This window comes from Podarcis pityusensis (genome assembly GCF_964106645.2).
Source record: "Podarcis pityusensis genome assembly, chromosome: 12".
NCBI lineage: Eukaryota > Metazoa > Chordata > Lepidosauria > Squamata > Lacertidae > Podarcis > Podarcis pityusensis.
This window is the reverse complement of record NC_138037.1, coordinates 10721138-10749065: the sequence shown is the minus strand read 5'-3', so window position 1 is coordinate 10749065 and position 27928 is coordinate 10721138. Positions and strand designations below refer to the sequence as shown.

The window sequence follows — 27928 nt, the reverse complement described above, 5'->3', positions numbered from 1 at the left end:
CCTCACGGTAACCTCCCCCCGGGACCAGCACAGCAGTCCAGAATCAGAGGCAGGAGAGGAGGCTGGAGAGGATGGGGGCCAAGAGGCAGCAATGGGTCAGGCTGGTGAAGAAGACAGGCTACATGAAGGAGCCTCAGATTGCTTGGAAGGAACCGGGGGAGAAAGTCACTTAGGGGGCTTTGGGAAGGCGGGGACCTTCAGTCCTCACAATTGCCTCATCGGGGCAAGATCTACTGGGAAAAATTGCTGTGATAACCAGGCCTGAACGGTTTTGCTTCTTTGAATAATGAGTTAACTTCATTGACACCTTGTGAGTTATTGCTGACCTGCTCCCAGCACCCACCCGACAGTTGTGTAATTTTGCCATAGTAAACAAATAATATATTTGCTGGAAGACAAACTGCAGCGGAATGGAAGCAGTACTGCTTTTGCAGGGCTGAAAAGAAAACAATGTTTTCTTACCTGCCTGTCAGTGACAGTGTTGCAGGAAGAAGCCATGGCTGCCAACCTCCTCGAGTGATACATAGCTTCCCAGCCTCCCCTTCTTGCTTGCTAATACTTCATTTGGCTACTTGGCATCACTTGCTGATACCTAACAGGCTTTCTCTTCTGTGCTCGACAAATGTACCCACCTTCAACCTCCATTACCTATAAAACATACAGTTTATTCAAGTACTTTATTTTATTCATGGTATAATTAACCTTTTCAGCATACAAAACCTTCTGTGCCTCTTGAAGTATTAATGAAGAGAGACTATGGGTTTTCCCTCCCACTGGGAGCCAACATTTAATACTATTTCTGGGAATACAGTGAATATTGATAGCATGCGTGTCTCTATATATAGAGACTCACATATGAGCAGCCCGTTCTGCACACAGCCAATTCACACTTTGCACAGCAAGTTTGATGTTTGCCAAAGGGAGAGCTGTCAAGTGTGAATGGGAGATGCACATCTATAAACATGACATGGGCTAGTGCAAGGCAGTTGTGGCCAATTGCAATTCCCAGTGTATCTCCACCCCCCCACCCCACCTTCTCTCTGTGTGCAAGATCCTTGTTGGTCCCGAGGAATGGAAAAGGAGAAATGTTACTTCTATGGATGCTTTCAGTTTTATTGTGCAAGGATGACATTTTGCACAATTACCATTTCTGGCTTTGGTGCTGGCTTAACTCTTGCGCTAAGCGCACAACAATGTGAGACTCACTCAAATAGGAGCCTTTCCTTTGCTGCAAACGTTTTTTGCACCCTGCTGACTTCCTCTGCTCCCGCCCCCTTTCCAAATGTTACTCAGAGAAAATATGAATTCTGTTAACATTTGGAAATATACAGATTAACTGTATTTGTGTGTTTTGCATAATTAGGATGTTGCTAATCAGGCAAAGCTGCGGGCTTTGTTAGAGTAGAATAGGAGGGTTGCCCCAGAATATATTTTCTTCTGGGAATTCATGAGACTGCAAAAAAGCTTCCGTTTCCCATCTCTGCTTCTTTTATTTCCTTGCGTGTCAAGGTCCCCAGGTCCACCCCAATAACTCACACATCACACAGAAGTTTTTGTTTAAGATTTTTGGCATAATTTTGGCCACAACTTTATTAAAATACAAATTTGTGAGTGGTTGCGTAGGCATTGGTTGCGACTATCTGCCCCCACCATGGGGGACAGACTGACATTCCACATGATGCGAAAGTCAGAATGGGGGAATACACTTGGGGGTTACGCGGAACAGGGAATCTGCCCTCACCCCAAATGCAACCAGGAGCTCATTGCTATGGCCCGAGCCCCCTTGACAGAGTGGACAAGCAATAGTTAGCCCCCAATTCCTTTAACGGAATCCCTTGCAGCAGCAGCATTAGAGGGGCAGGCATAGCCAATCCATGCCCCTCAACCAACCAAACCATAAACCAATGCCTAACTGCCACCGAGCACTCAAGCTCGCCGCCAACCACTCACAACTGCAACCCCACCTTCAAACCCAACGCAACAGAATTTAACCATGTGTCATTTCCCAACGGGGAAAGATGCACACCATCGTCTCTGAAAAGGACGGCCTCCTTGAAGATGATATTGGGGTGCGCAAGCACGGAACCACCATGAGCAATGACTGTTTTCATTGCCACCTTATTAACGCGCTTTCTGGCTCCTTCAGGTGCAGCTGGGCAGCGACTGCCACGCCAGGTGCGCCTCTGCAGCAACTGGGACCCAAAAACTTTCACACCCGGTAAAAACTCTGCCAATTCAACTAAGTCCCTTTGAATTGTAAAGCGTAAAGAACAACAGTCTGTGGCGGGCAGATCGTTTCCCCCCAACTGGAGCACGATAGCTGAAGGGGGCCTTCCAACCTCACGTGCTTCCGAACAAGGGGAAGCAATTCGGCCCACAGCATTCCACGTCTGGTCAGCCAGGACACCTGCACGTGATGAGGCAGGCCAAGACTGGGTCCAAGTCCAGACTCCCTCTCTCTGATGCTGGCCCAGTGGACAATGCTGTGGCCCACCATCCAAATGCGAACAGCCGCCACACCTAAGAAAGACAAGGGAGAGAGGGAAAATTAAAATAAAATTAATAATTATTACACAGAGAGGAAACTTAATCAAAGGACAAAATTAAGAATTAAATAGAGCTAACGCAATTAAAGCAGGCCAAAGACACAAGGATAATGGGTAATTAGTAGAAAAATACAACCGTCTCCCTTCGCTGTGATCAATCGGATGCACGGGCGAAAAGAGGAAGCCCTAGCCTCATGCAAGGAGTTTTACTATTTCTGGCTGTCAATCAATAAGTGGCAACATTAACTTCTTCCCAACAACAAGGGAAGCCCCAATCAGTGGCCAACGATCAATTAGCCCGCCCCCCAACTTTGGAGTGTCTTGGCGGCCCCCACCGCAATACGTGCTCTCCATGAAGGAGAACACGCTTTAGCAAAGCTCTCTTGGTTTCCCTAGCAATTCCTTAGAGGGTTCTCCTGAGAAAGAATCCTAAAATTCACTCTAGGTGTCATTTTGATGGCAATTCTAAGCAAGCCCTTTATAACCTTCAAGGCTGCCCTTGCCTGTGCCTCCTTGTGATCTCTCTGGTCAACTGCGAATAGCCTCTTGTCTGTGCTTTCTATGTCACACATCTCCAGTGGACTTTCAGGGAGGTGTAGTCTGTGGCAGCTCCCGAGCATTGTTCTTGCAGAGTTCTGTCAAAGTGTGTGGATTTTCTCAAAGTCAAATAGCTGCCTTTATCTGGGCAAACATTGTGGCCAAGTATGACCAGTGGGTTTCTTATGGTCACTAATTATGTTTCATTATTGTTTCTACATGTAAGACTTTTGATTACTTGTACTTTGATACTTGCCTAAAGTATATCTAATTTTGTTTAATTACCATATTTATATCCCACTTCATGTTAGAATAGCCCTCAAGGCATCTTACAGTCTTCAGATTAATATCACAATAATAAATAGTAATAATGTCTGCAATCCTAAAAGCAGGTTAAAATAATACAGAGGAGCCACTAGTACCAATACCAAGACACAGATAAAAGCAGTTGATGTTAACTGCTATGAAAATCTTGGGCCAACAAGATACAGTGGTATCTTGGTTTACAAACTTAATCCGGAAGTCCGTTCTTAAACCATAGTGTTCTTAAACCAAGGCCCGCTTTCCCATAGAAAGTAATGCAAAATGGATAAATCCATTCCAGACTTTTAAAAACAACCCCTAGATCAGCAATTTAACATGAATTTTACTAACAAGACCATTGATCCATAAAATGAAAGCAATAATCAATGTGCTGTACTATAAAATAAATAAAAGGGTATTGTAGATGATAAAAATTAAAATCAAAATTTTTTCTTACCTTCACTGATAGTCATTGTTTGGATGGGGGGCTTTTATCTATTTCCGCAGTCCCACAATCAATCAATCAATCAATCAATCAATCAATCAGTAGCTGAACTGAGATCCACACAGATCCCCTCCCCCACTGCTGTGGAAAATGCTCCCTAGAGCGCAGTGGCATGTGGGGAGAGTTGCACACCTGCCAACCAGCTGGCTGGCAGATGTGCAGCTTCCCTCCCTCGTGGCTGCGGGAAACGCCATGATGACCCCCTTCTCCACTGTTGGACAACGGAAGTGTGGCACTCCAAACCCCCGAACGGAGTATGTTCAGATTCCAAAAAAAGTTTGCTAACCGGAACACCTTCTTCCTGTTTTAAAGTGTTCGTATTCCAAATAGTTCATGAACTAGGCTGTTCGTAGACCAAGGTACCACTGTAGAACTGGCCTGATGTCTAAAACAAGGGAACCTATGTCCTCCAAATCTTGCTGGACTTCAGTTTCCATCAGTCCCAGGCAGAGTGATCAATGGCCAAGGATAATGGGATGTAGTCTCAATGGTCACAGGTTCTCCCCACTTTAAAATCATGATAGCAAGAGGTGGGTCCTAGGCTGTATAGAACTTTATAGTCAAAAGGTAGAACCTTAAATTTGGCCCAGTAGCAACCAGGCAACCAGCGCGGGTTCTTAGGAATAGGTGCTAACCTGATCCCACTTTGTGGCACTGGTCAGTAACTTGGCTGCAGCATTTTGCACCAGCAGAAGCTTTCCCAACGTCATCAAGCACAGGCCCTTGTACAGCACAATGCAGTAGCCTAATTGTGACATCTCGTCCAGCATCTGTATGGAGCAAAGTAGTTTGCTTGATGTTGATGATGATGATATATTTATGCCCCACATTGGTGTTGCATTTGGAACGAAGCTCCATTATTTTTGGTCTTGCTGCTTCCTCTGGAGTTCAGCATGGTGCACAGTGCCCACAATCTCATTTCTGAGAATGAAACTCCTTGCAACTTAAACTCAGCTTCACTCGGTTACTCCAGCAGGGCATTTTTTTATCTCTTGGAACAGCCTCTCTTTGAACAATCAGGAAAAAAAAAATCTTTTTGTGTGTGCCAGGGAACTTGAAGCAAAGCTCTGTCAGTCCTAGGCACTTTGCAGTGAGGGATGAATATTGTCAGTTTGGAAGAAAGGGGGAGATCGCCAAATGGAGCAGCCAGTGACATTGATTCCTGAAGGCTGTGTGAATTTGAGAAATGACGTGAAAGAGACGGAAGCTTTTGTGTTTTTAAAATCTGAACTGAGTGTTTCAATTAAAAGGCAGAACTGAGACAGAAGCAAAGCTTTTAACATTAGAACAACAAAAAAAGTTTTTGTGTAACAACCCGCCGTTTAAATCCGTTTAAGGAAGTGGTCATCCTCATATTTGGTGGTTGTGAATTCCACGCAGTTGTTATGCATCACATGAAGAAGTGTTGTGTTTTTGTCCTGAAATTTTAATCAATTTTATTGAGAGACCTGAGCTGTAGTGGTCTGGGAAGGACAAAAATATCTATCTAATCTCTCCGCATCAGGCATAATTTTATAACCCTCTGACATGCCCCTCCTTTAAGTTCTCTTTTTTTTTATCACGGGTACCGAAAAGCCCCCAACCACTTAAGCCTTTCCTTATATGAAAAGTGCCACAACTTCTAAATAATTTTGTTTTCTCATTTCTGTGACTTTGCCATCTCTGTGATATCCTTTGTGTGCTGGACCACTGGCTAGCCCTGTTCAAGTGTCCTTTGCTAGACGCAGAAATTGTGTATGCCCACTGCAGAGCTTTTTAACGAGAGTCCAAAAACAAGAGAAGAGTTTGAAATCAACATGTTGGACTTTCTCTAGATGGACAAATGGAATAATGAGTGAATAAATGAATGAGGTGTGTCTCTTCTGATTAATATTGCCGTTGTCATTTCACTTGGCATTGTCATTCCCTAATTGATTCGTTCTCTGTAGGATCATATGAATATTCTGGAGGGGAGAGTAATTTAGACCCGTGTCCTTCAAGGGCAGTTTCAGTGCTATTCACTTTTCCCATGGTCCCGGTGTTGTTTAATACAGTGCAGCAGAGATTGGTGACATTCAGTGGCCATTAAAACCAGGAATTTATAGCACACGCTTAAAGCCAAGGTTATTTCAGGTTGTTCCCAGGTGTACACTCTGTGTAGTTTGGTCAAATGTCTCTGAATCCAAACATGGAGTAATACTTTTCTTGGCTTTGATAGCAGTAATGGGCTTCTGCATAAAATACACAATGAGAGCCCGTTTCTATGTGAAATGGATTTGGGTGGGTTCTTACATCCCATTTCTGTACTCATACAAGTCATTCTTATGTTTGCATTTGTGAACACAATTTAATCTAGTAATAAAAAATTGAATTAGTAATACAAACATTTGGTGACTCAGCAGATCTAGCACACATGAGTGAAAGTTTAAATTGGTGCTCCACTCATAATATTAGCATTTACATTTATATTTCAGGAGTTCGTAAAACTCCGTTATCTCAACAATCTTTGCAGCAATCTTTTGAGGTTGTCCAAGAGTAAGGAAAACAAGAATCAGTGGTTCGGTGGGAAATTGCGAAGTGCAGGCATTCTGCATGGCAATCTCCATTGCTATGCCCCCATAACTCTTCCTCTTCTAAGACTATTTACAATGCAAATGGTTTTTTTGACCCCATGGCTTCAATACCAAGTCAGAATTTTTGGTCTGCCCCCTCCAGCTTTTCTTCATATCCAGCCTGATGAGGAGTTCTGGTGCACTGAAAAGCTTGCTCACTGTTTTGTGGCACTTTGATTGCTCATAATAAAGGGACTAAAATAAAGGTGACAGTTTAACCCCTAGCCATGCATGCCGCCTCTTTTCTCTGCATAGCTTATTTGGTGGGTTTCTCTTTGGGGGGGGGGGGGAAGAAGCTTATTCATTTGGTATGCAGAGCTCCCCCAGAAGATGACATTGTTGTCCATGCTGTGATAAAAAGTGACAGTGCTGCTTATCATTCTTCCTTATCACCGCTCCATTGCACAATGGATAATAAGAGCCCTACTGTTGTTGTTTAGTCGTTTAGTCGTTTAGTCGTGTCCGACTCTTTGTGACCCCATGGACCAGAGCACGCCAGGCACTCCTGTCTTCCACTGCCTACCGCAGTTTGGCCAAACTCATGCTCCTCTGTTGTCCCCTTCTCCTTGTGCCCTCCCTCTTTCCCAACATCAGGGTCTTTTCCAGGGAGTCTTCTCTTCTCAAGAGCCCTACTAGATCAGGCCAAAGGCCTATCTAATCTAGCATCCTGGTTCCTACAGTGGCCAACCAGTTGCATTGGAGAAGTCTGCAAGAAGGACATGAAGGCAGTAGCCTTTGTTGTTGTTTCACCAGCAACAGCTATCCAGAGGCATAGGATCAGGGCTGGCCCAAGACATTTTGCCAATGTAGACAAAATCCCCCACCTCTGCTCCTGCAGATCTGGGTCACCACCCCACCCCACCATCTCCCTGCCCAAGCCGTTGAATTTGTGCTGCCATCACAAGGCAGCAGCGGCAAGGGCACAGCAGTGAGGGCAACAGGGCTATGCTGGCAAGGGCTGGCAACAGCACAATGGCAAGGGTGGCAAGCGGATCTGCCGCCTGAAGCAAATGGCTTCACCTCACCTAATGCACGGGCCACTCCTGCATAGGATCCCTTAACCTGGGGATAGTCTGCTGCCATTATGAATGGTAGCCATTGATGGATGTTGTGTCCTTAGGTTGCAGATTGGGAGCTGAAGTTGAGAGGAAGCGGCTTTTGTGAGCCCAACTTGTGTGTTCATGGCAGAGGCAAGATTTGAACTGGGACATCCTGATGCTTCGCACACACCACTCACTTGTTACGTTACGCTAGGGACGCGGGTGGCGCTGTGATCCAAACCATTTAGCCTAGGGCTTGCCGATCAGAAGGTTGGTGGTTTGAATCCCGGCAACAAGGTGAGCTCCCATTGCTCAGTCTTAGCTCCTGCCAACCTAGCAGTTCAAAAGCACATCAAAGTGCAAGTAGATAAATAGGTACCACTCCGGCGGGAAGATAAACGGTGTTTCCGTGCACTGCTCTGGTTTCACCAGAAGCGGCTTAGTCATGCTGGCCACATGACCCGGAAAAACTGTCTGCGGACAAATGTCGGCTCCCTCGGCCAGTAAAGTGAGATGAGCGCCACAATCCCAGAGTCATTTGCAACTGGACTTAACTGTCAGGGATCCTTACCTTTACCTTTAGCTTCTTCTCATCCAGATGAGCTCCTGATTCCTTGGGCTCTTCTTGAGCTAATTTATTCAGGGTCTTTCGATCATTGACTTTTAGCTTTACCAAGCGCCCGCCGCACTTTTGCCAGCAGCTTTGGGGTGTTTAGACTGTTCGATTTCTGAAAATATACTAATCGTTGTTGGCGGCATTGCACACATGCATGCATATTGCACACAAACCCCGTAGGGTATTGGTACCGGTGTACAAAGATGGCTTGGGACACAAGTATTTAAAGGAGCAACTTTCTCACAATCTGCTGGCCCATGCATTCAGTTCTAGGGGGAAGCCTGGTTTGTAGCCCACTGATGGGCATAGCTTATTTGCTGGTGACACAAGATAGTGTCCTCCTGGTTGCGGCACCCTGACTGTGGAATTTCCTTCTAATGCAGCCTGCAGCGGTCCATGTGATACTGGAATCACTTACAACTTGCTCAGCCTCAGCTTTCTTAGCCCCGCCCAGAAGAGCTGTAGCAATGCTGGTGTTGAGCTGGTGACTCCACCCCAACTCATGGGCCACTTCTGTGTGGACGAATGGCGTCCCCTTAGCAGTAGTGGGACGCGGGTGGCGCTGTGGGTAAAACCTCAGCGCCTAGGACTTGCCGATCGCATGGTCGGTGGTTCGAATCCCCGCGGTGGGGTGTGCTCCCGTCGTTCGGTCCCAGCGCCTGCCAACCTAGCAGTTCGAAAGCACCCCCGGGTGCAAGTAGATAAATAGGGACCGCTTACCAGCGGGAAGGTAAACGGCGTTCCGTGTGCTGCGCTGGCTCGCCAGATGCAGCTTGTCACACTGGCCACGTGACCCGGAAGTGTCTGCGGACAGCGCTGGCTCCCGGCCTCTAGAGTGAGATGAGCGCACAACCCTAGAGTCTGGCAAGACTGGCCCGTACGGGCAGGGGTACCTTTACCTTACCTAGGGCGTCCCCTTAGCAGTCAGTTTTCCAGCATCAACTGTAAGGTGCATTTTCTCCTTTGGGCTTTTGGTCGATGGAACACTCTATGGAAGCCCAGCTGTCCTTATTTTCTCTGTGGAAGGATGGAAATTGCTTACAGTTGTTATGTGCTTTTGGTAAGAAGACTTCTAATTGTTTCAAACCTTGTTCTGTGACAATGCATTTTTATCTGATTGTGTTGCCGGCTTCCCTGGGATCTTGCAGGATGTAGGGTGGTTTAAAAATGAAATAAATAATTATGAATCTGTGGCTTTGCTTCCCTTCAGCCTGTTAGATTTCTGTAAGCTAAATTTCAAGCCTTAAGTATCTTCTTGTTGCTAGGCAACACCACCATCCTGTTTGTGAGAACCTTGTCCAGCGAATAGATTGGTACCACCTGGTGCTTGCCTGTTAAGGTGCGCATCAGCTACCAATCTGCATAAGCAGCTTGATAGAGGAATAGAGCAATTCTCTAAAGGATTCCTTCGGCTTATTTGCTTGTCTGTTTGCTGAAGCTTTCAGTCTCAATATGGCCAGTGAAATCTCAGGGTCCAAGCTAAAGGAAGATTGAGATTTCAACCACAAACAGTATAGGGCTTGTGATATGCTTTTTGGTGTTGTGTGCAAAGTGCTTGGATCTCCAGGGGCTCGTTTTAGCACACAGCCTGTTTGGCTCTGTGATTTGTACATCCTTGGCAAGTTAGGAGGACAGTGGCTAAAAACAAGCACCTGGCCCCATTCAGAGAACAGAACGGCTCTCTTCAAAACCAGCCAGATGCCCATGAGAAGCCCCTGAGCAGGACATGAAATCAACCAGGTGATCCCACTTTGGATGTTTAGAGGTGTTTAGGGACATGTTCCCTCTGATCCTGGTGGTAGTCTAGCCACCAAGGCTGTTGTTGTTTAGTCATTTAGTCGTGTCCGACTCTTCGTGACCCCATGGACCAGAGCACGCCAGGCACTCCTGTCTTCCACTGCCTCCCGCAGTTTGGTCAAGCTCATGCTGGTAGCTTCGAGAACACTGTCCAACCATCTCGTCCTCTGTTGTCCCCTTCTCCTTGTGCCCTCCATCTTTCCCAACATCAGGGTCTTTTCCAGGGAGTCTTCTCTTCTCATGAGGTGGCCAAAGTATTGGAGCCTCAGCTTCAGGATCTGTCCTTCCAGTGAGCACTCAGGGCTGATTTCCTTCAGAATGGATAGGTTTGATCTTCTTGCAGTCCATGGGACTCTCAAGAGTCTCCTCCAGCACCATAATTCAAAAGCATCCATTCTTTGGCGATCAGCCTTCTTTATGGTCCAGCTCTCACTTCCATACATCACTACTGGGAAAACCATAGCTTTAACTATACAGACCTTTGTTGGCAAGGCGATGTCTCTGGCTAGCAGAGACATCACCCAGCCACCAAGGCTAGTAGTCATCAATAGTCTTATCATTTGTCTAACCCCCTTTTAAAGCTATGTAAGTCGGTGGTCATCTTTTGATAGTAAGTTCCATAGTTTTATTATGTACTATGCAATGAACCTCTTTCTGCCTGTCCTGGAACTTCCAACATTCAGATTCATAGGGTGAACCCAGGTTCTGGTATCATGAGATGAGGAAGAAAACCTCTCTATCCACTTTCTCCACCCCAAACATAATTTCATAACCTTCTATCATGTCTCTGCTTACTTGCCTGTTCCCTGTTCCTCCTAGGAGAGTTCCCCCAAACCCTTGATCATCTTGGTTGCCCTTTTCTGAACTCCTTCCAGTCCTATTGACATTATTTTTGAGGCCTCTTTTTCAGCAGAGAGGCTTGCAGATTTCCTGCCCCTCTATTGCCTGCGACCCTTAGCTCAAAATGACAAAGCGGCTTCATAAAAGCCTCCCGGAACAGAGACATGCTGTTCCAAGACAAGATTTTGTGCCTTTAATTCTATTACAGTCAGCAGCTGAGAATGCAGATAGGTACAGAATTATTTCCTTAGTACGTAGTGGCTCTGTCTGGTTCTGACATCTGCTAGCGTAATGTCTCAAGTATCCCACCAGCCATCCCTAAAAGCCAAAACAACGCAATTCTCCCCAAGTAGCACACCTTCTCCTCTGTCTGCTTCTGAGTTCAGCTTTTGCTACATGTGCCCTTGCTCCCTCGAGCTTACAACTGCTTTCTTGTACTGAGGGCTAGTAGACTTTGTAGGCTTTGGCTGAAGATCTCAACAGGGCAGTGTCAGGTTTGAATCCATGGGCCTTGCTTGTTTTCCTGATCCACCTCTTGTTTGTTGACCAGCTGCAGCTTGGTAGGCCACTGGGGACATTAGCCAGCTTCCTGGGAGATCCTGACCGGCTTTTGCATAAGAAGTCCATGTGAGGCTTCTGGTTTATGACTTCATGTTAGTCTTTCTTTGGCTACCCCTCTGATGTTTCCCTTACCCTCTGATACACTTACCTGACTTACTTGATTGCCTTCTTGCTTGGGGATTCAGGACCATTCCTGAAGAGTGTCTCAAGTTCTAGCCAAGGTTTGTTTCACCCCCTGAAAATTTATAGGACTTTTACAAGCACTGTCAGATGTCCTAGGGTTGATTTTATGTGAATTCTGCACTCACATTATGGGGGATCCAGAGACTGTCCAGCCCCATTAGCCACTGTTTTCAGAAGGGAACATAATCAATGCTATTCTTCTAGAAAAAGAGGTGCTGGAACTCACCATGAGCACCTCCCTTGAAGTTCTCTTATAATGGCAGTGGTGCCCACCTGAGAGGTGCCACAACTGAGTTTTGGTGAATTCTGGTTGGGGGAAAAAGCCCTGGACATAAAGTACCTAAAAATGGAGTGAGCCAGGGATTGGGATTTGTATATTTCATATAGGAGCCCCCAAAGAAAGCATTATGTGGATTTGCTTTGGACTTCATTTCTAGGAACTAACTCTGGTCCATAGTTGTGGGGCTAAGTCCATGAGTGATCCCATCACCCTCTGCATAGTGGGCTAATTGAATCTTAGGTTTACTCAGCATGGCAATTCTTATATTCTTAATTTCATGAGGTCTACTCATGAGGTCTACTGATAGGTTGTGTGTGGCTATCAGTCAAGACACGCCAACGCTACTGACCATCACATTTCGTGGTAGCAAATTCCATAAATTAATTATGCATTGCGTGAATACTTGTCTGCTCTGGATCTATAGCTGATCAATTTCATTGGAAGACTGCTAAGGTCTGGTATTATGGGAAAGGGGGTAAGAGTTCTTTCCACACCAAGCATAATTTTATAAGGTTCTATTAAGCATCCCTTCAATTTTGTGTTGTGGGGAACGCAACTAAAATCTTCCAGTGCTCTAGTCTTCCTTTGTATGGAAAGTGCTCTGATTTCTTAATCATTTTGGTTGCCTTTTTTGTAACTTTCCCAGCTTTGATTTCTTCTTCTTGTTTTATTTAAGAATTTCCCAAAATTTCAGTACATACAAATTTTAGTAATCTTTATCTATCTAATACATCTGGACTTGCCCCCAATGGTTTCCCAATTCCTCCTTGTTATGCAGCTGCATATCCTCTTTAACCACCCTCTTTCACTCCACTTAATATCCTAACGGCGTTTCCGTGTGCTGCTCTGGTTCGCCAGAAGCAGCTTAGTACTGCTGGCCAGATGACCCAGAAGCTGTACGCCGGTTCCCTCGGCCAATAAAGCGAGATGAGCGCCGCAACCCCAGAGTCGGCCACGACTGGCCCTAATGGTCAGGGGTCCCTTTACCCTTTACCTTACCACATCAAAGCTGTAAAAAAAAAGTGGACATGCAGCTTTGATTTCTTCTTTTGAGAGGAGAAAGCAATGATTTCTGGGGTGCCAATGAAATAAGAATGTATTCTGAGGATTATGCCCCAGTATTCCTTGAAATATCTCAAAGAACTGTGGGGTGCACTTTTTCTAAAAGAAGCTGTTTTAGGTGCCTTGCTTTTAGTAAAGCACTTTAGTTTGAGTGGTTTACTTATTTTTTGTTAAATATGTAATAAAATGTTGGACTAGCCTTGTCTTACTTAAGGAGAATCAGACCCACAACTGCGCATTTGTTTTCTTGCGGTGTCAACTTGCCGGTCCCTTGTTTGTGGCGTATAAAAAAACCTAACCGCAAGGCTTTTAGAATTTTTGTTGGGTGTGTGTTTGTGTTTTCTTCTTGCCTTTTCCCTCCAAGCCTAGTGGTCTTAGCAGTTATTTTTCACTGGTTTTCAGTGACATGTTTCTGAAAGTATTGGCAGGGCTCTGTCACTGTGCACAGGTATAATTGAAACTTGTTTTCTCCAAGGAATCACTCAGCTGTGTGGTTTATTTGTTTACTGACATTGACAGAGATCTTAATGGCTTTTTAAACCCAATTTGTGCATCGCTGAATATCCTCCAAAGAGGAAGATCTGATTAAATTTATCGGTGGAATGAAGTCTCCTCTCTGCAGAGCTGTTGGCTGCATTGTGAAAGTCTGCACCCAAGTAAAGCATTCTGGGCTCAGAAACCCCATGCAGGAAGCTCCTTGTCCTACCAACCTGTTTCCCTAATGAAGATGATGCAAAGTTTCAGGGAGATTCTCTTGTCTCGCCATGGGTTTCTATACCTCCTTGAGTTCCTTGTAGGAAAGGCGGGGTATACATTTGATTAATAAATCAATTGTTCCCTTCTTCTTTGCTAATGATTCATGTCTGGACCAAATTTCATTAATATATTGCTGGGGTTTGCCAAAATTTAATTGATGTCTCATTTGTGGACATTGTAAAAGGATGTTTTCAGGAATTTTATTGACTTTGCTGCTTACCTTCCAATTAACATTTGCGTGATGAAAACTCAGACTGAGGCAGACATTTTAAAAATAGCTTCAGTATAAAGTTATTTCCATGGCTGCACAGTTTTGTTAACTGTTCTTTCCATGGTGAATGTGACATTCACCCTGTAGCAGGAATGATGTGGAGTGCCTGTTCTACACCTCCAACTCCTGGTGGAATGCTCTGTCCCAAGAGACCAGGGCCCTGCGGGATCCGACATCTTTCCGCAGGGCCTGCAAGACGGAGCTGTTCTGCCAGGCCTTTGGCCGGGGTCCAGTCTGACTCCCCCTCTCTCCTTATAAGAACTTGCATGAAAGTGGTCCCCCAACTTTTCTCACAAGCTCATATAAGATCAGTATAAAGAGTTAGGCCTGGTGAGCATTTAAGGTCCCCATCCCTAATTTGCGAGTTGCCATCTGATTAGAGTTCACTTTGATTCTGATTTGATTTCAGGATGTATTTTAATTGATTGCTTGATTTTATGGTAATATGTTATATATTTGATGTTAGCTGCTCTGAGCCTGGTTTTGGCTGGGGAGGGCAGGGTATAAATAAAATTTGTTGTTGTTGTTGTTAACTTAGGATGCTTCCAGATGACCTTTTTACTGATACCTCCTCCCCCCAGTCTGCTCTCTGTTCTCCTTCTGACCACTCATCGCCCTCCCCCCATCAATCCCCAGGCTCTGAGGCATCTTCCCTTGGGAGTTCCCACCCCTCCTCTACATCCAGCCAGTCCATGACATGTACAGAACAGGGCAGTGGACCCCCTCTTGTGAAACGATCCAGTTCCTGTTTTGCAACATGCTGTTGTGAATGGACAACTTTGCACAAGCAAAGGACTGTGTGAATCAGCTTTCCATCACTGATCCCAGAACCCAAACTGTGCAGTTTAAGCTAGCATAATCAAACACTCATCATAGTATAAATGGGGACACATTATACTTGTGTTAATTTGTTTTCTCCTTTTTGGTTTGCAGTGCCTACGACAAGAATCCTGGCTACTGGAGGGGCATCCCACAATAAAGCAATCTTACAAGTAAGTTGGGCTTACTGCATTTGGGATACCAAACCTTTGAGCTATTGGGCCAGGAGGGGACTGATCTCAAGCAGAAGTTGGGGCCAAACAAATTTTTTTTTTACAAGTCCAGACACAGATGCAGTCGGAGGAATGATTGTTTTGGCTCTTAGCCGGCAGTGCGAAACAGCAGAGAAACATACGTTGTAGGTAGGCAGGGCTGGGTCAGCCTGTAGACCTAGGAATTGAACGCTCTCACAGAAAATCAGTATTGTTTAAATCAGGGGTGAGCAACCTTTTTCAGCCGTGGGCCGGTCCACATTCCCTCAGACCATGTGGGAGGCCACACTATATTATTTTTTGGGGGGAGGGAATGAACGAATTCCTGTGCCCCACAAATAACCCAGAGATATAAAGGACACATTCTGCTCATGTAAAAACACCAGGCAGGCCCCACAAATAACCCTTTTAAATAAAAGGACACATTCTACTCATGTAAAAACACACTGATTCCCGGACTGTCCGCGGGCCGGATTGAGAAGGCGATTGGGCCACATCCAGCCCCTGGCCTTAGGTTGCCTACCCCTGGTTTAAACAATGGTCTGAGCACAACCTGGAGATTAACTACCTGCATGTTAGAGATTCACGACTGTTTTTTACTATTAGAAATGAAACTTAGGGGGTCATTGGAAATGTGAGGAGCCCTGACGGTTGGCACATGCCCTAGGAAGGTTACCCAGAATGGGATGCAGCTCTCAGGACTGAAAAAGATTCATACCCCTGCTTTAATATTTTGAGGCAACACTCAAAAAAGCCACAGAAACTTCCTTTGTCATGTGGCCTTCCAGATTCAGTGCCTGGGAACTTCAGCGACTAGTTATCCAAACCTGATTATCAGTACAAGGTCCCATCTTGAAACAAACGCCGCTCTGTAAGCCTCGGCAATGGAAACAAAACTGCCTACTGTCTCTGTTTCCCACAGTCTGGTTGTAACAGATGCTTTTTATGCTTCTCAGGTCTTGTCTGATGTGTTCAGTGCTCCAGTTTACACTATTGACACTGCTAATTCAGCCTGTTTAGGATCTGCTTACAGAGCAATCCATGGTAAGTCAACCAAAGAGTCCTCTAAGCAGCATGAACAGGATTCAAAAACTTTGTTTGCAGTTGCTGCCTCCCATGCTTGTCACAGGCCAATCCTCAGCTTAAATTTATGTCCTTACTTGCTCTTTTCACAAGGCTCTCTTGAGTCAGGCTATTTAACGTGCTGTGTAGGAATAGGAGAAGAGCTCTGTTGGATCAGACTAAAGTCCTGCCTAGTCTAGCATCCTGTTTCCAACAATGGCCAGCTAGATGCCTCGGGGAGCCACAAGCAGGGCATGAAAGCACCTTCCCTGCTTATTGTCCCCCAGCTACTGATATTCACTTACCTACTGCCTTTGGGCAGGGACATGGCTGGCGCTGTGGGTTAAACCACAGAGTCTAGGACTTGCCGATCAGAAGGTTGGCGGTTCGAATCCCCGCGACGGGGTGAGCTTCCGTTTGCTGGGTCCCTGCTCCTACCAACCTAGCAGTTCGAAAACACGTCAAAGTAGATAAATAGGTACCGCACCGTCGGGAAGGTAAACGGCGTTTCCGTGCACTACTCTGGTTCGCCAGAAGCAGCTTAGTCATGCTGGCTACATGACCCGGAAGCTGTACGCTGGCTCCCTTGGCCAATAAAGCGAGATGAGCGCCACAACCCCAGAGTCAGCCACGACTGAACCTAATGGTCAGGGGTCCCTTTACCTTACTGGTTCCCTTGTTCTGTCAAGTGCAAGGATTTGCGCAGTGGAACTCTCACACACCTCTGCTTGTGCATTCTCCATAGATCTGCGCCAGAGGTTTGGTGGAACCCCTAGAACAGATTTAGTTGGGGGGGGGAGTTCCACTGAGCAAATAGAAATCCTTGTGCTGATGGAATGGGGGACTTAGTGCTACGTTGGATTCCATCCTCTGAATTTAGAAGACCTAATTAACTATCATGGCTAATAGTCACTGGCAGACCTCTCCTCCATGAATATATCTACCCCCATTTTATAAGGCTGTCTGGACTTTTCTCCCCTCTGCTCAGGGCAAGATGGTTCCTAAGTAGTCATATGGAGCCTGTTGGGTAAGGGAGGTGCCACTTCAGTTGGAACCAGGAGGAGCTGGATGGTAGGCGGCTCACCAGGTTGTTCTGTTTTTCCCTTTTCTCTGTGTCTGCCCTCTAGCCACGACAGGCAGGGGTCAGCAAACCTTTTCAGCAGGGGGCCGGTCCACTGTCCCTCAGACCTTGTTCAGGGCCGGACTATATTTTGGAAAAAAATATGAACAAATTCCTATGCCCCACAAATAACCCAGAGATGCATTTTAAATAAAAGGATACATTCTACTCATGTAAAAACACGCTGATTCCTGGACCGTCCGCAGGCCGGATTTAGAAGGCAATTGGGCTGGATCTGGCCCCCGGGCCTTAGTTTACCTACCTGTCAGGGAACTGACATCGGAGCGAGAGGCGAAGGGGAGGCTCCTAGATGATGCTGGAGAAGGACCCAGCAGCAGGGGGAGAAACAGCTCAGTAGAGGGGGAAGCATTTAAGTGCAACACCAGGGATAAAGGGGGGCAGATGGGGGAATCGGAGAGAGGGCTCCAGGACTCTTCACTGGAACTCAGTGAGGAGGGGACAGGTCCTCCGCTACCCACGCCCTCCCTGCACAGAAGACTCCCGCGCAGTGAGAGGAGGAGGAGACTGGGTGTCAAACAACTTTTATGTTGGAAGAGGTTCAAGAAACGCCCACTGACGGATTCTGCCAGCGACTGAGGCAGTCACAATTAGAAAGGGCTGTGCAGTCAGAAAGGTTTAACAAGGCAAATTAGCCTAGAGAGGCACCAGTTTACGCACGAGTAACTCATACTCATTACACTACCCATGCACTACAGTGTACTTGACAAAAAACCCAACTTCCGTAATATGCCGCAGTCTTAGAAGCACAAGAGGTAATATGATGCAAGGCAAAAAGCATGCAGTTTGTTAAATGTGCATGACTTGCTGGAAGTGTAGTCTGTGGCATGGAGGAGCAGGGGTCATTGCAGGAGGGAAACATGAAGTCCTACCCGTATGGTGGTGGAACCAAGATTAAATAAACAGTAAGTATAAAATTTTGAGACCCAACTTAAGACACTCATGTGCTTTTCAAGTTCACATGATGTGTTTACTCTTCCCAGGAGGAAGGTTCCTAGACCACTTTGTAAATAATATCATTCTTACAAAGAGACACTGGCATGGTGGCCTGTGTGGTAAGTGAGTTTTGCAGGAGATAGTCCACTTTCTTTTTCAGGTCACAAATGAACTGCACGGGTGTGAGTAAAACACACACAATAACAGAGTCTTGAGACACCTTAAAGCAGTGATGGCCAAACTTGGCCCTCCAGCTGTTTTGGGACTACAACTCCCACCATCCCTAGCTAACAGAACCAGTGGTCAGGGATGATGGGAATTGTAGTCCCAAAGCAGCTGGAGGGCCAAGTTTGGCCATCACTGCCTTAAAGTCTATCACAATGTTTACCCAAACATTTGCCATGCAGAATCTGAATCTGTTAATCCTAAAGTGCCAAAAGACTCTTTGTGGGTGTGTTTGCTTTAACAGACCAGCGCAGGTATGTGTGGACAGACAAGCTAGCAAAAATATTGGTAAAACTGAGATAATATTTTTTTCCCTTGCCCCCAAATTTCTTCCTTTTTGTAGCTAACTCTTCCTTTTTTAAGTCATGCTTTGTCCTTGAATTTATTACTTCTCCATATTTTCCCATCTATTTGCTGCTTTATTGGCGTTCCTCAATGATTACTGATACTGTTGAACTTGCAACTCTGTGGCTAGCTTGCCCTCCATGGGACAAATTGAATGACTGACATAAACTCAATCTCTGAGACCCTGCTTGCCCAGGCCCAAGTGCATTGGAATGTAAGATCTTTACCCTTTATCCTTCACTTCTGAATGCTGACCTGACCAAGGAAGATCAATGCAATGTATTAATTTGCCAAGGAGTCCAGGCACATCCCTCATCTTGTTTCTGCTCATTGATCAGGTCTGTGATCCTCATTGCAGGACTCGTGGCAGAGACAAGCGTGTCCTTGACTGATGTTGTGAAATTAGCACCAGAGCCCAGATTAGTTGCTACTCCGACAGCTGGCATGGCTCAGGTGAGGTGGATTCAGGCAATTTTATTGGTTGGCTTCCCCCCTCCCCCTTTTTTTGTTTCCTTCTGCTTTAAAAATAGATTGGCCGATAATTAAAATGTTTATAGAGGGGAGAGAACTTATTACGGGAAGAATCGCTTTTTTTGGATGTACTGCAAATCATTATTATAGGGTGAATCTGGGCTAGTCATTTTCAAGCCTCCTTTGTTTAAGGAATATGTTCGGGGTTGAGTGTTTGCCTTGGAATCACCAGAGTTCCCTGGGAAGGGGGAATGACCAGTTTTAAGTGTATTGTATGAATGGCAAACTTCTACCTTCAGGTACCGTATTTTTCGCTCTATAAGACGCACCAGACCACAAGACGCACCTAGTTTTTGGAGGAGGAAAACAAGAAAAAAATAATTCTGAATCTCAGAAGCCAGAACAGCAAAAGGGATCGCTGTGCAGTGAAAGCAGCGATCCCTCTTGCTGTTCTGGCTTCTGGGATAGCTGCGCAGCCTGCATTCGCTCCATAAGACGCACACACATTTTCCCTTACTTTTTAGGAGGGGAAAAGTGAGTCTTATAGAGCAAAAAATACGGTAACTCTTTCTAGATAAAACTGAATGGAGATGAACCTCTGCACATTACAAAAGATTTGGGTGCATGTTGGACTGTGTGAATTCAGTAGAGCTCAAACCTAACCGTCTCCTGTGGTTGTGCATTTCAGAAGAAGGGAGGGTTGGTTGTACTGGGTAAGCAGTTTTTTCAACTAAACTTGCCCACTGCTACTGATTTTCACTGAAGATGCTGCATAAACTTCTCAGGGATACTGGGTTCCTGTTATGGTAAAGCTTTATGGCCACATATGCCTCTGTAGTTCGCTGTTGTGCATTGAACTACCTTGATGTTGGGATGCCCAACTTGCTGTGTTGCATTAGTAAATCAGCACCATGTTACCATTGGTGGAAGGCGTCTTAGATGGGATTAGCCGTGAGTGTAGAGATGTCAAGGGTTTGGAGCTGTAAATTAAGCCCTTGGGGGGCTAGCCACCTCCTCCTGAGAATTTTAACATGCACTGTAGCAGCAAGTATTAGCGACAACAACAATAGTAATTATGCCAAGCATGTTACAAGTCACTGGCAGAGAGTAGCTTGCTGCTGATGGGAACCAGCTATCCAACCCTAGCATGGCTGGACAAATTCCCACGATTGCAGCCCCTACGCTTTGGAGCCATTCCTCTTGACCTGCCTTTCTGTGCAGTAAACACATCATGTGTTTACTGCACAGAAAGAAACACTTTGACACTATTAAAGAGACACTGGCATGGTGGCCTGTGTGGTAAGTGAGTTTTGCAGGAGATAGTCCACTTTCTCTTTCAGGTCACAAATGAACTACATGGGTGTGAGTAAAACACACACAATAACAGAGTCATGCATTTGCCATGCAGAATCTGAATCTGTTAATCCTAAAGTGCCAAAAGACTCTTTGTGGGAGTGTTTGCTTTAAAAGGAATGAGGAAAGGCACTGGAACTGATGTGATCTCTCTGTTTTCCAACACAGCCCAATCCTCCAATCCCCTTGCAGTCAGATAGGTATTTCTGGTATCAAATGGAGCATGTCCATTTTTTGAGCAGCAACCAATGCCAGGCATTGACGACTTGTGCCATAGAGAAGCGGGGATGGAGCAATTTGCCCTACATACATCATGGCCTTACCATCCCAGAGGCAGATCTTAATTTAAGTAAGAAACTAAGCGTTGAAAACAAACCAACACGGGTTTGCTGCTGGCAGATTCACCCCTGTATAATGTATAGAGCAACTTACTCTGTGTCCTAAGCTCATTATGCTGAGCTCTTCCCTGCCAGAAGTAGCCAATAATGTGGATTTAGGGGGCAGATAAATGCACAGGACACAGGGTAAGTTGTACTATACATTACAGAGAGGCGCAGAATTGCCATCCTTGGTACAGACCCATGCTTTCCCATAGCATGTAGTTTTCTCCTTTCCCTGTTTTTTTTCTGTGGGTTTGGGGGGGCCTTGATTTCCTCAGACCAGATCTTACTAAAAATGCATTCTCCCTGGCCCCCCAACACTTCCCTTCCCATTTTAGAAATCTATACAATTCTGCTTGTTGACAGTATGGCTTCCTTTGTGAGCTTCATGGCTGCAAAACCACAAAAGCCAGAGGGCCTGTCAGTAATATAGTGTGCTAGCATGAAAAGTGCAGGAGAAGTTCATAATCTGATGAGTCAGTTTGGTTCTGTTTTTAACAGGGCTGCTTCTCTCTGTCCATCTGATTTCATTCTGTCGAGTTTCGCAGCTTTCACTTAAGTGATGGTTCTTTTTATAAACTTCAAAGTCAACCTGAGGTTAAGCGCTGTCTTCCTGGGGAATTCTCTGCAAAGCAACCTGCCTAACCTCATGTGAAGTTGTCTTGATCACAACCCTACGTTTTCTTTTTTTGGAGGGTATGAAATTTGTATCTTTGCCATGTGAAGAAATGCAAGCAGCAGTTAAAAAACACACACACACGTGGATGGGCATGCGCACAAACACACAAACAAAATCCTTCGCAGGGGATTAAGTATGTGTCTCCCTACGCACATTCATAGATGCATGTAAATCAAATGATTACTCGATCCTGCTGAATGAGTAAACTGACTCCATTGAAAAGTGTTGCCTTTGGAGCAGAATTTGCAATGGATGGGGAAGTGCTTTCTGTTGTGCAGATATGGGCTCCTGGTTTGAAGCCTTGAACTCGGGTGAGGCATGGATTCCCGTTTTTTCCTTCAGCAGCGCCAAGATCGCTTGTCAAAATAGAGGAGGACAAGCCATTCACATTGGGATGCCAGCAATCCTCTCTGTCCCGTGCATCAGAACCCCAGATTGCCAGTCCTATAACATGGCCTGCTATCCAAGGTCTGCTGCACTCCTATAGTCTTAGCAACTAGAAAGAAGCCACTCTTCACTTCTAGGTTGCATGCCTGCATGCAGCCTGCTTTGTCTGCTCTAGGTACTTGGTGTCGGTCTAGTGGCTGTTGGCACACAGCAGTCTGGTACCTCAATCACACATATAAGTCACCGTCCGATACTACGGACATCAAATGATGAGCATCCATGTGTGACAAGCTCTCTTCACACCAGGTTGTTTCACATAAAGCCAACATATAGATGGGCGATGTCCTGAAGACATTGTGGACCCAGACGTTTGCCTGCATCAAATGTAAATATACACCCAAGGTTTATTTCAGCACTGAAGTTGCTCCAAGGAAGGCAGGCTAGCATTGTGCCGTTCGCCCAGTGAAGCTGCCTTGCCTCTTTTCACTTGCCAAACCAGCTCACAGGCTGCTTTTTTAAATCCCCAGCGTTAGCAAAAACAAATAAATGATAACACAGGTATTAGACAATCCTGAAGCAAAAGAGAAAGAGAAAACAATTACACCCATGAGTAGATATCAAGACTAATTTTATGAATGCTCCGTTGCGTTGCCCCCCACCTACATTTTAATAATAGGAGTGAGTGCAACGAAACTGAAGCACGCTGCCCTGTATCCCTTCTTGGAGACGGCGACGACATGCCTCATTGCGCGGAAAACCTTGCTTCTTGTACCTCCTGACAGATTTGCAAGTCATGTTCCACTGAGCCACTGAATAGGAAACAATGCAAGTGGGGTTGTGTGGGCTGGTTATGTTCTGGGTTTTCAAAAGGGAAATGGTTTAATAATTCTTGGGTAGTGTCAGCGTGCTCTCATGTGTGAAGTTTTCGAGTTGATTCTGGTTTCAAGTCCATCTAGTGAGCCATCTGAGAGTGTGTGTGTGTGTTTGTGTCTCAGAGAGACAGAATGGTCTACAGGGTCTCCCATTGCCTCTGTTGAAATACCAGTAACTTTTGGCTTCTCTCCAAATTTTTCCATCCCTGCTGTTCATTACTAGATCTCTGTAACTAAGAATTAATGCATGAGCTTGCTTCCTTCCTACTCTTTCCCAATCAGAGGCTGAAGAGAAGGATAAAAATGTGAATGCTAATAATAATAATAATTTAGATTGTAAAGAGGGCATGTGTTTTCATTTTATGATTATTTTTACAGCATCTAGATTCTCTTTAAAATATGGTAGAAGGCAAGGGAGAGCAGAGAGAGAGAGAGAAGTGAGAGTTTTTTCCCATTAAACTTATTTTATTACAGTCCTAGCTTATGCTGCAGTTCTTGTTTTGTAACTGAAGCTTGAGGCCTGTTGCTCAGATTTCGCTTTAGTGTTTATGCTACAATTCGCTCAATATTAGCCTTGGAGTTGGCTTCTGGTTCTTGGGTAGTGAAAAATCAGGGTGCCCCCCAAAACAGTCTTCTTTTCTGGTATTCACCTGTTTAATTGCCAAACAAAGGAATACCTTAGAAAATGATAGCAGAAGATGAACAGGAGAAAGTGGTAAGTACCTGGTTCGCAGACAGTTTGAAACAGCATTCCTCAATCTGGTGGCCATCAGATATTGTTGGACTACAACTCCCATGAGCCTTAGGCAGCATGGCCAGTTAGTCAGGGATAATGGGAGTTGCAGTCTAGCAATGTCTGGTGGGGGAAAGCTTAGTAGGTTAAACCAGCACTTTGAATTGTGTCTCCAAACAAACTGGGAGCCAGGTTGAGGACCATTGTTGGCGTAGGAACAGAGGCTTTCAGCCTTTTGGGGCCTGCGGTCATATTTGGAAATGTAAGAAACTGTTTTGGATACCACAAAGTACCCATTTCACAGAGTAAAAACTAGCAATGCTCAGACAACCATCCCAAAGAAAACAGCTACCCTCTAAAAGCAAATAAAATCCACAAAAAGTGTACCCCCAAAAAAAGACAGGCAACCCCCTCCCAACCAACCCAAAAGAGGGAGAGAGAGAGAGCGCGCGCAGGGGCCTTGGTGGGTGCCAAGGGTTTTGGCTGAGGGTGCTGTGGTTCCCCTGGTGCCATATTGGGCAATCTAGACATTGAACAAAGCCAGCCATGTAGAATTTAACAAAACAGGAGCTTCATCTAATAACATGGAGGTGTCTGTCTTTGCGGTCTGGACTCTTGGCAAATGCCCTCATTTATCATGATGATGTTGCGGTGTTGGAAAGCTGGCCTGGAGCAACTGATTCTGTCTTCAAATCAGTGGACAAATGAATAGGCTGTTAAAAGAGCCATCTAATGGTAATTAATTTTTGCTCATTATCCATCCAGGGTGGATTTGAATGACCAGCTGAGCCCATCAAGTTCTTTGTGTCTTGTTTCAGTAAACCCATTGAGGCTTCTCCCCCAACCCTCATTTGATAATAAAAAGGAGAAGAGGTAGAAGAGAAGATTTGAAAACATTTCTTTTAGAAAAGGAAGATTAATCCGAAGCAGTAGGCATGACTGAAATAACTGGGAAGATTTTATAACACTAAGTATATGCTAACAGACAGTAAGAATCCATTATTACGGCATTAAAATGCAGCACTAGTTTAGCAATCTATTAAAACCGGAGATGCTTGGCTTGTTGGTTAATTAAGCCAAAAGGCACAAGAATGGAGTACGATTATCTCGGAAGATAATCACAGCGCCGGTGTTTTTACAAGCCACATGCCCTGCAAAACGGCCTAACAATGTTAAGGCACATGACACTTGCTTCAAGGCCTCTCGCTGTTTTTGTGCATATGCATGGAAGTTGTTAATACAAAATGTTTGTGATTACCTTCCAAAGCCTTCAACTTGCTGCACACCTCTCTTATATACTGTATACTCGTAGCCTGATGCTGAGACCATGTGGTACCCAAATTACATGCATGTGCTTGCACCCTTTTAAATGTGCAGAATGGAACAGAGGGCTGTAACGCTGACTCCTGTGATTGGCAGCACTTCAACCCCTAGACCAGCCTTGGCCAACCTAGTTTGCTCCGCCTGTTTTGAACTACAACTCCCATCAGCCTGTGCTGGCTGGGGCTGATGGGAATTGTAGTCTAAACCACCTGGGATACCAGGTTTGGAAAAGGTTGCCCTAGATTATACATCCCTGAAGCAATCCAGCCAGCTGTGCAGTGTGCATTTGGGACACCCCTTTGTCCCTTTGTTTAACTTAAGGAAAGAGGACCGTATGACAGACAACCATGTTGAGTGAATTTACCTTCATTTGAAGCTTCCTTCAAATGTTGGTTTTGCTTCCTCAAGGGACTTTCAGCCATGTCCAAGGAGGAGGAGCCGTCAGAGGGAGAAAGGCTTCCATCTAATGAGCTTATTACCAGCTGAATGAGGCTTCACAGTAAGTGGGGTGGTTCCATTTGTTGGGTGAAATGTCACGTTAATACAGTGGTACCTCAGTTCTCAAACGAAATTTGTTCAGCTTCTTAAACGTCCGAAAACCGAGGCTCGGCTTCCCATTGGTTGCAAGAGCTTCTTGCACTCAGCGGAAGCCACGTTGCATGTTTGGGTTCCGAAAACGGAAGCATTTACTTTTGGGTTTTCAGCGTTTGGGAACTGAAATGTACGACAACGGAGCTGTTTGGGAACCAAGGTTCTAGACACATCAAAAAGGTGTTTCAGGAAAATGTGTTGTAAACCTCATAATGGGAAATCGCGTTGGTGAAAAACGGAACTCTACAGCGTCATCTGGTGTCACAGTGTTATAACGCATTTAAAATTCTTTTTCTTTACTAATATAGGTGAGTCCTATGTCAGTCCCCTTGCTGGGGTCACTCACAGAACTGGGCAAATAGCTTGAGAGAACCTTTGCTCTAGGTGGACTTGCTGTTTTAAAACAATCACTGCCTGTTGGTATTGATTTCTTATGGATTATTATTTTGTTTTATGGTGGTTTGTGGATTTTATTGCTTTTGCTTGCTCCTTCGCAGGCCTTTATTTAGTTTTTGCAGTGAATGCAAGTAACTGAAATCTCATTGAGGGCAAAAACTGTCTTTGTTTGCTCTTCTCTTTCATCCTCCACACATCCATGCCCTGATCCAGCCCCTTATGTGGAACCAAACTTCCATGGGTATCATCAGTTGCTGGATCAGGGGCTGCATACGTAACCCAAATGTCTGTGAAGTGACGCCTTGGTTTGTCCATGCTGCTTTGTTTTCAGTGGGATGTGCATTTGGATTGTCCCAGAAATAATAAAATTGAAAACTGAAATGTGTGAGAGCAAGGCTGAGCAAGCGAAGTTTGGAATGTGAAGATTGTGCTTTTTAAGAGAACCATGAAAGAAGGACAGAAGGACATGCGTACAAGAGTTTTTGCTAAAACTGTTAAGGACAGTTCCTTGTGATTAAACCAGTGGAAGCTAGTAGAAGGAAGTACTATCATATACAGTGGTACCTCGGGTTAAGTACTTAATTCGTTCCGGAGGTCCATACTTAACCTGAAACTGTTCTTAACCTGAAGCACCATTTTAGCTAATGGGGCCTCCTGCTGCCACCGCGCTGCCGGAGCACGATTTCTGTTCTTATCCTGAAGCAAAGTTCTTAACCTGAAGCACTATTTCTGGGTTAGCGGAGTCTGTAACCTGAAGCGTATGTAACCTGAGGTACCACTGTATGGGCATAACTGCCCCTTTGCTTCCATGTGCTTTCCCCCCATATTTGGTGTGTCACCCCTCAACTGCATGCTGTTGGAGGTTGTGTTGCCTTGCCCTTGCAATGCCAAAATAAACATCCTGTTTAATGTACAGTTGGAGTCTGGATCTTATTGGCCATCCTGGAAGAACCCACAGGATATATTGGGTATTGAACCCCAACATTTCCCCAATGAGATAAGCCTGGATGCGTATCCCACGGAAAGCAAAGCAGAGACAGCATCTTCACTCAGATGTGCATTCAACTTAACCTCCCACCCTTAATATCTTGCTCCATGAAGTGATAGCTTACTTCCACATTATGGGGTGCGGGGGTGGGGATATTCGTTTGGTTTGCAGATCTACCTAATTTGTCTTCCTGAACCAATAAATTAATAAATCCCCATGAATGGAAAGTGGAGAAAAACTGAAATTCACAGATCTATCCATCCCTATTCCTCCTTCAGATCCCAACTGCTTGATGGAGAAAACTGCCTGCTCCTTCTATGCACTGAGGAGCCACAGTGGAGACTTGTAATGTATCTCCCACTTGCTTCAGATGCAGTTAAGGACAGGTAGCGAGTGAAACTAATTTACCCACTGGTAGCAGAAGTCTGCTGAGTGCATCGCTACACGCAGCAAGATCAGGCTTCTCAGGGTGGCCTGTATAATTACTTTTTGTAAAATATCACTCCTTGTGATGCATTAGATTTTGCTGCTGTAACGACGAGGGAATTTATGTTCCTAAGGGTCCTTTTTAACGCATCGTTGAGTGTTCTTTATTTCCTTTGGACATCAATTACAAAAAATAAATCCATTTAATTGCCTAAGGCTATATACTCCAGAAATCTCTTAGAAGGAGATTTCCAAAATAAGGTCAATAGAATGCAGCTACCTGAAATGCAAAGGAATTAGATTTCAGCTGCTGCGGGTAGGTAAGGGTTCGGATTATTAACCTTTGATTTTATTGTCATGAATTTTTATTTGAGTATTTCTAGCCACACCCTTCATTGATTAAGAACCCCAAGGTGGATTGCATTTAAAATCCTCAAAAACATAAAAGTCCAGTTCATAATACAACAGAATCAGATAAAATATAAAGATTAAGAGAAACATACCATTTAAGAATGCACACAGGCTCATCACATTAAACTCTTGCAAAACCCCAGGCAAAGAGAAGTTAGCAACTGGTGCTGAAAGAAAGTCAGGACCATTCATACTTCAGAAGGAAAGGCATTCCATACAAGAGATGCCAACACAGAGAAGACCCTGCTTGTCTTTTGTGGGCATGAAAGCTTATGCCATGATACATTTGTTAA

General features: G+C 45.0%; 1 protein-coding gene across 8 annotated transcripts in view; it reads left to right on the top strand.

Annotated features, from left to right (window-relative positions):
• XYLB (xylulokinase) overlaps window positions 1-27928 on the top strand; it is a gene marked incomplete at its 5' end in the record, with an annotated part of 114766 nt that overhangs the window by 76391 nt on the left and 10447 nt on the right. For 5 of the 8 annotated variants that reach the window (XM_080974093.1, XM_080974092.1, XM_080974094.1 and 2 more), the window contains 3 exons: window positions 14822-14880; window positions 15876-15963; window positions 18984-19078. In XM_080974093.1, the coding sequence (XP_080830219.1) occupies window positions 14822-14880; window positions 15876-15963; window positions 18984-19078 (242 nt within the window). Of the gene's footprint in view, window positions 1-14821; window positions 14881-15875; window positions 15964-18983; window positions 19079-25199; window positions 25323-27928 lie in introns of all 8 variants that reach the window. The other 3 variants (XM_080974090.1, XM_080974089.1, XM_080974087.1) reach the window with 3 other exon arrangements.